Source organism: Oreochromis aureus, linkage group 18 (genome assembly GCF_013358895.1).
Source record: "Oreochromis aureus strain Israel breed Guangdong linkage group 18, ZZ_aureus, whole genome shotgun sequence".
Taxonomy (NCBI): Eukaryota; Metazoa; Chordata; class Actinopteri; order Cichliformes; family Cichlidae; genus Oreochromis; species Oreochromis aureus.
The window spans coordinates 26,089,995-26,098,616 of NC_052959.1; the positions used below are offsets into that span (position 1 = coordinate 26,089,995).

General features: G+C 38.5%; 1 protein-coding gene across 1 annotated transcript; it reads right to left on the bottom strand.

The window, feature by feature from the left end:
• Positions 1–248: 248 nt before the first annotated feature.
• On the bottom strand, positions 249–8,240 carry LOC116326649 (leukotriene B4 receptor 1-like). The gene is made up of 6 exons (XM_039601825.1): positions 8,155–8,240; positions 7,363–7,607; positions 4,350–4,947; positions 3,148–3,348; positions 2,989–3,032; positions 249–1,488 (listed from the first exon to the last, which is right to left on the bottom strand). The coding sequence occupies exons 2-6, from the start codon at positions 7,458–7,460 to the stop codon at positions 1,224–1,226; spliced, it is 1,206 nt and encodes a 401-aa protein (XP_039457759.1). The 5' UTR covers positions 7,461–7,607; positions 8,155–8,240; the 3' UTR covers positions 249–1,223.
• Between the last annotated feature and the right edge of the window lie 382 nt (positions 8,241–8,622).

Here is an 8,622-nt window from a genome sequence, read left to right on the forward strand (position 1 = left end):
CCTGGAGGGGGGCTGGACTCTGTCTCAGTCTGGAGTTGCCCCTGGTGAGAGGCGGTGGGCTGGGGTGGGTATTCTAATATCCCCTCGGCTTGCTGCTGGTATGTTGGGTTTTTTCCCAGTGGATGAGAGGGTTTGTTCCCTGCGCCTCAGGGTTGGGGAACGGGTCCTGACTGTCATCTGCGCTTATGCGCCGAGTGGCAGTTCAGAGTACCCAGCCTTCTTAGAGTCCCTGGGGGGGGGAGGCTCTTTGAGGTTTTGTATATTGCTTCTCTGTGTGGCCATTAGGGGGAGATGCTGACTTTGCTATATATTATTTGAATTATTTTTCTGCAAGTGTGCAAATTGTTTTCTGATTCTTTGTAATCTACAGTGCTAAAGCTCAATCTAACAGCAACAAAGAGTTCTCACATCTAGTTTCACAAGCATATTTATAATGGAACATTAGAAAATGAAATAAGATAACAGTAGGTGTGTGAATGATCACTAAGCAGTACTACTGACAGTAATAGAAGGCCCCAAAAACCTAATTTTGCTTAGGCCTGCCTTGAGGAATACTTCACAATGTCTCCTCTGAGCTGAACTACTTATTTCTCCTCCCTGCAAGTCATCACTTACACTTGTTTTCTCTCTCTCATGACCCTCCTAGACTACGTCCTAGGCCCACCTAGGCTACATCACTCTTTGTCAGCTCATTTTATATAGTTATATCATTATAAATCAACCTACTGAGCTTAATGGCAATTTTGTGAATCTGCCTTTTGGGTACAGTCATTTACAATTCTTAACAGTTGCATTTAAAAAACACACACACACAGTGTCATATAAACCATTCAATCTGTGTCTCTGTGTAAGGCCAAACTTCCCCAACCATCCCATCTTCATTCATTCACCTGACTATAAATGAACACACTAAGCATGAAATCCCTCACCTGAGTCTGCTTTCTATGTTAAGTAGCATTCTCACATACACATAATGTTACACACAAAAAAAGTATGTACAGTCCTATACACTTTACAGATATTCAGGTGCATGCAGGCAAAGGTAGCCTGGCTGTTCCTGTGCCTCTGACTTCCACTTAAACTCTGTTATCAGATTCTAAATATACTGTGCTGGTGCTTATCGTCTGTGGCCTCAAATGCTCAAGCTCCATGTTCCATTTAAAGATTTACACAATTTTAAGTGTTCTCATTTATATACAGTCTGTTAAGTGCATTAAGTTCATTCAACATCGATTTTGTAGAGTAGAAGCCAGTGTATGATTTTCGGAATCAACATTATTCTTTCCCAGATCGTCTTTTGCTGTGAACCGCGTGGCTTTGGTTTCTGTTTCCGATGATGTTCCCTCAAACAGCTTAGCCATAAAGGCAAAGCCATTATTCTTGATATAGGATTTCCCAGCAAAGGTGTAGAGGACCGGGTTAGCACAGCTGCTGATGAAGGACAAAGCTGCGGCCACCGCTCGGGTTAACTCGGCGATATCATGCAATCTGCAGGGAAGAAAGTTAAAGTTGGATTTTTCACATTGATGGTGATTGTTTTTGTACAGAGCGCCATTATAGCCTCGTCTGACTGACTCAAGTACCCCTTAATCATCACCTGCAATATCAAGACATATTGAGACCTTCCTTAAAAGATGCTTTCTGAGTCTTTTATTATTATTCTTTGGCTTCTCCTTCAGGGGTCTGCAACCACATAATCCCCAGGGATAATTAAAGTATTCTGATTCTGAATTTTCTCTGCAGTCTTTTCCTCCTTCCTGGCAGCTCCTTATTACACATCTGTTATCCAGTTTACCTACTACTCAACTAGGGGTGGGTTTCGATAATTGAATTTCCGATTAAAATCGATTTTAGCTTGAATAAAGTGATACTGATTCATTAAATCCTGAATCGACTTTTAAATATAAATGTATTTTGATATTATAAACGCCAGAATCTCAGGTTAAACCTCACAAAACTATTCCAACAACCACCAAACAACAACCATCTCCAAACTAAATTGAATGGCAGCAAAAGAAGATCAAAACTATGCTTCACGTTTCATAAACATCGCCATTAATTCGCTCTGACTTTTGCTGTTTTGCTTCCACCACAATAAAATCACAATTCCTGCACAGCTCTCTCTCTCTCTCTCTCTCTCTCTCTCTTGCTCTCTCTCAGTGTACTTCAAGAATTGTTTCCCATTACCCACCAGTCTACCATTGTTTACAGCGTTGTCGGCCGCGTTGTCTTTAATAAACCCTCTGTATCTTTACACTGCTTCACTTCAGCAGCATCAGTAATGTCCATATACTGATTTGTGATTTTCTTCCATTTTTGATTTACTGCAGAATATTTTTAAGGTTATCTGCTATAAAAAGCCAGGCCAGGAAACTCTCCTTATTCTTTTTCTGTGTTTTACCCTCAGTTGCTTTGACACAAAGGCATCTGCTGTGTTGCTTACACCTCTGATGAAGTCTCACAAGTGCCAGTACTGATAAATGATCAGAATTATAATATCTCTGACTGTCTGGGTCAAAATTGAATCGGAATCGAATCGATTCTAGAAATCAGTGACGATACCCATCTCTGTCTCTTGTTTGTTAGAGCGTCAACCTTTTGGATGGTAAGGTGAACATGGTATTCACAGAGAGATTTCTGGAAGTGGTCCTGAACCCCTGCAGTGATTTTCCACAACAGAATCCTGCCTGCTTTTAATGCAGTGTCACATGAAGCCCGAATATTGAGATTTCTCCAGATTTTGGAATATTTTGATAATATTATTACTGAAGATGGCGACACATTCAAACTCTTTACAATTAAAGTATATTCAGTTTACTGGATGGTAAAAATTAAATCTAGGTGTATGTCACTGCATGCACAGAGACAGACTACATATATCAGCTTTGAATTACAGAGTATTGTTATTACTGGACATAATGCATAAAATGACAATATTGTACTTCACTAACTTTAGCACCATGTTTATGAAAATCTTCAGTTACTCACCGTTTTCTTGTTTCTGAGTTTTTTGGGTACCACTCAGCTGCCACCTTGGGTGAAAAATAAAAACCCCACTCAGTATTCAATCGAATGCTCAGATAATCGATTTACAAACAGATTTGATGTGGTTATTAGGTTATTGGTAAAGAAGATGCCCTTGCATACCTGTACCAGGTTGACGACGTGGTACGGCAACCAGAACAGGCCAAACATGATGACGATAGCCAGGATGAGTTTCTCACTGCGGATATTTCGTTGAAACTTGGTCTCCCTCAGGCGTTTCAGGATGAGAACGTAGCTGGTTATAATGATTGCATAAGGAATAATGAATCCTGCCACTGTCTGAAAGGCGTACTCAAACCTCACCTGCACATGAGAGGATATAAAGAAAAGCCGTTTCCTTAGATATGAAATGAAAAACAAAGAAATAGAGCCAAAATTATGAAATTGTTTAAACTGATCAACTTCTCTGGTTCTTTTTCGTCAAATGAGAGGACAAAATGAAACATCTGAAGACCTAAAACCAAGTAATGTTGTTATGGTCTTTGATCTGAAAAGGGCCATTCTGCAAAATAAATCATTTTACTTTATGTAGTTTTAGAATATTTTGATTCTAATACTTTTGTCACCTTACTTAAGGAGGACTTTTACTTGCAAAGAAGGAATGTTTTACAGAAGAGCATTACTACAATTATTAAGGATCAATGCAAAATGATTTTCAGACTTTTGTGCAGTGCCACTGCTCATGCATCAGTATCTATTGTGGGCTCAAGAGCTTAAAAAACGTGCAGTCTGGTGTAATTTTAGTTATTTTATCAACACTTTGAACACTAGTTAAGCTGGAGCTTCCAAGGCCTTAAACACAGTAACAAACACATCTGCAATATTTCTTTCATCTCAATTTCAGATAGTCTGTTCCTGTTAAAATCAGCAAATGTTTTAGCTGTCTAATTGTTCATCAAATCATATCTAATAAAGTGTAGAGTATTATAAAATGGTATTACCATTTTTTCTTTTTTTTTGACACTGTAGTTTTTATCAATAGTTACAGTTTAAACAGACATATACTACATTTCAGGAGAAATAAACAAACAACCAAAATATCCTCCTTTAATCTGAGAATGTAAGTCATTTTTTCCATTGCCTAGATTTCCCCAACAACATTTAGCCAGTCTTTTAAAGAACCATGAATGAAGAATTCTGACCCTTTTGCTCAAAGCATGTGATCATGTTCAATACCTCATTCACTATTTCATGGGCTCTCACGGGCAGAAGGTTTTTCGAAGGCATTTTGATGATGGAAACAAATATGGTTATGAATCTAATCAGATCAGTGCCAGACAGACAACCAACACAAGTGTACTTACGTGTCTACGCAGTGTGTGATTGGGTGCACACAAATATTTTGTTTGATTCATATCATCAGTTACTTCTTTCACATCTCGAAACACCAACGAGGGGATAGACATGACCATCACTAGCACCCATGTGCCTAGGATCACCCTCCTCACAACCTTCCTGGTGATCAGGTGATACAGTGTGTGTGGAAAGACCACGGCCAACAGCCTGTTCACACTCATCAGGGTTATCAGAAAGACTGATGCATACATGTTGGAGTGGCACAGGTAGAACACAATTTTGCACATGGCGTTACCAAAGACCCATGTCCGCAACGCCAGGAAGATGATGAAAAAGATGGAGAGAGCCATGAGGAACCCATCAGCACATGCCAAGTTGAGGATGAGGAGAGTGGTGACTGAGCGTTGTCGGCAGCGAGCCAGGATGCTCCAGACAATGAAGAGATTTCCAGGGACACCCAGGAGGAAGACCAAGCTGAAGATGAGGGCACCAATGGCTGAGGAATAGTCATTTTTCACAGCATTTTCCACATCAGGGTCAGGAGTAGTCTCTGGGCCAGTCAGGAATGAGACACTTATGTTGTTCATGCTAGATGAACTTTTGAACCTGAAAGAAAAACCCATTGTTTTTTTTGACTCTCCAATTGAAACATGAATTACTAGTCAAGAAAGAGCTTCAACATACATACTTAACAGACATATTCCCTACCTGCACTTATTAAGCTTGGGTTTTCTCTAATCCACAGAGTCAAAAGTATATGCACAGGTCAAATATATATGTACACCTCCTCTAATATTTAATATAATAGTTTAAATATCCCTTAGCAAGTTTCACCTCAACCAAGGCTTTTGCTAGCCATTAACAAGCTTCTAGTATAATTGTGGATAACTATCTGATCATTCTTCTTGGCATAAATAGTAGAGTTAAGTTAAATTGGTGGATTTTTTGATATAGACACAACTTTTAAGCAGAGATCAAAAAAATTCAGTAGCGTTGTGGTCAGAGATTTGGGGAGACCAGTCCCCTCACGCTGTGTGTTTTCTCCGCGCTCCAAGTTCCCTGTGTTCCCAGTGTAGCTCCCTCATGTCTCTGGTATTTGATTTGAGTTTCTTGTTTATACCTCCTTGTCTTTAGTTTAGTGCCTATGTGTTTTTGCAGCAATAAAGCTGCTGTTTGTAGTTCATCCCTCCCCGTGTATGAGTCCTGCGTTTGGGTTCTATTTCCTGCCAGCCACACAGTGAAACATGACACCCTTCTCAATTTAAAAGACATTCTAGAAACTTTAGCACAACTCATTATCTTCGAGAAAATCCAAAATAAATTCAAACCTGTACATCCAATTCTTGAATTTTAAAAGTCATTGAACATGTATGCTGTACAATGATTCTAAGCAGAAAAAAGTTAAACTAAACAATTAAAAGCTCAAAATTACCATGACATTCATCCCCATGATGAGTGGATGTAAACCTCTGACTACAACTATATGTGTCCGTATTTCGTAGTGAGGTCTACTCATGTGAATGTGTCACAGGTAAGGGATAAAAAGAAATATAAATTTAAAAACATGAAAAAGATTTAAGTGGGCATACCATACAGAAAACTGTGTCGTTGTGTTGTGTCAATAATTTCAACACCAACTTATTTTATTTGAAGAGTTTCAGTCAGGTTTCAGAGCTCATCACAGCACAGAAACAGCTTTAGTGAAGGTTACAAATGATCTCCTTATGGCCTCTAACAGTGGACTCATCTCTGTGCTTGTTCTGCTAGACCTCAGTGCGATACTGTTGACCACAAGACTTTATTACAGTGATAAGAGCATGCTGTATATATATCTTAAAGTACTGTGCTGCAGTGGTTTGAATCATATTTATCTATTAGACTCCAATTTGTTCATGTAAATAGAGAGTTCTCTTCACACACTAAGGTTAATTATGGAGTTCCACAGGGTTCAGTGCTAGGACCAATTCTGTTTACATTATACATGCTTCCTTTATCCGGTATCATCAGAAGGAATCGCATACAGTTTCACTGCAATGCAGATGACACCTAACTTTCTCTTTCCATGAAGTCAGATGATACACACCAATTAGTTAAACTGCGGGAATGTCTTAAAGATATAAAGACCTGGATGACCTCTAATTTTTTGCTTCTAAATTCAGATAAAACTGAGGTGATGTACTTGGCCCTAAAAATCTTAGATCTAACCAGATTCTTAGAGCTGGATCAGGTGACCCTGAATGCTCCCTTAGTTAGGTTGCAATAGGCATAGGATGCTGAAGGATTGCCATGATTCATGGGAAGTATTTCTTCTTCAGTCATCTTTTTTTTCTACTCACTATTTGTTAATAGACCTCTCTCTATTAAATCAATTCTTATTATTATCTCTGGCTCTTTTCCACAGCATGTGTTTTGTCCTGTCTCCCTAATAATCTCATAAACAGCATGCTAAAATGCACTAAACAATGATACTAACAGCAAATACTGCATCGAAGAGCATTATTTCAACAGTCTTTGGTTCACATTGAAGTTTTTTTTTCCTTACTTGTGTCACTACAGTCTCTCACTGGAAGTGCAGTACAAACAGTTGGCTTCTGAGTCAATTTTGCACACTGTAGTAAAAGCCTTTGTGTATCTGTGCACACTGACCACAAATAAATAAATACATAAACGTGAGTGATGGACGTTTATGGGTTCAGAAGCTGGTCATCATATCATGACATTATGAGAAGAAGTAATTTATTTTCAGGTATTTATTTGAGAACGAAATAAAAGAGATAAAAAATTATCATCCACATTAGAAAATCTGAAAAGTAAAGAACTGCGAAAAAGCCAATAAATGTGCATCTAAGCATTCCGATAATGTAATGGGTTTTAAAAAACATGTTATTTTGTATCAATAACTGACTTCAGAAAAATTATTTTAAGATTATTTTTTAGCTTTGAAATAAATTCACTTGTCAAAAAAATAACAGGTGGTCCAAAAAAACAGGTGCTGAATGTTTTTGTTTATAATCCACTCACCTTTTCAAGATGTATTTTCTCTTTGTGATATGTATCGCGTTCAAATATCCGCTGCTCACCAGCTCTGACAGTGCTCCTGTGAGCTCAAACCATAACATCTCGCCTCGCAGGTTGTAACATGCTGTGGGTTAAGGGAGCGCTTCAGAGAGGCGTGTCCTTCCTTAAAACTCTCTCGCTCCCTTTTTCTGTCGAAACCTTTGTATTATCTCGATGTATGATTGTCCTGGGATTCTTTTTTCAATACCCTGTGCTAAAACAGAGTCTTCACTCAGTTATTATTTATTAAAAAAAAGCATGCATTCTTTAAGATAACATGTTCCAGTGTGAGGTACCATAATGCATTTCTCTGTTTCCTGAGGCGCTTTTCACCCTGAGTCAATTGTTATTATAAGCACTCGAGGCGTATAGATAAAATTTAAAAGCTTGCATTTTAGAGAATAGACACGCATCAGCAAAACATTCTTGTTCATACAAGTCTCTGTCACTGACAGGAATGCTGCTTTCCATGAAACGGTGAAAGAAAATTGGGAGAAGCCCAACCCAAATGTGAAGCTCACGGACTGAGTGAATGACGCTTTTTTCCCTTTCACTTCCAGGAATTCCAGGTTATGCATGTCTACCTTTAGTGAAGCCATGTTTCTCGTAATTATCTGCACTAAGCTGTTGAAATGGAGAAACCATGCTCAAACACAATCAATCAGATAACCTCAAATGCAACTACTAAACAAGAAAAAAAAATACTCGTTTTACTTTTCAAAAATCATGACCCTGTTGCTCTATGATTCCACAAACCTTGCTCTCAGCTGTTCAGTTAACGATTTTTCTACACTGCACTTCATCTGACAACCAAAGTAGCTCAAATGAGGGTGGCTACATTAACATCCTGTTACTATATCAATGTTGTCACATCTCCTGAGCTCTCATCATCAGTATCGATGTAACCACTGTGGTGATTCAATCTTTCGTCAAACTCAGATGTCACACAGGTCTCAAGCACCGAGTTTATCCTGCTTGTGCCGGCTTTTTCTGGTCCACTTATTCCCTGAAAAAACTAGTTTGATCCTGCCTGTCTTGGCTTAAAACAGTTACATTTCCTGGTCAAATAAAGCTTTAAAAACGTGATTTGTGAGAGTGATTCAATAGATTTTTAATAATTTTTGGATTTTGAAACATGATTTATTTACATTAGCTCAACCTAAATATCAAAAACTGGGTAAATAACGTCAAAATAACCCGGACTGGAAATTGGCATTCCATCAT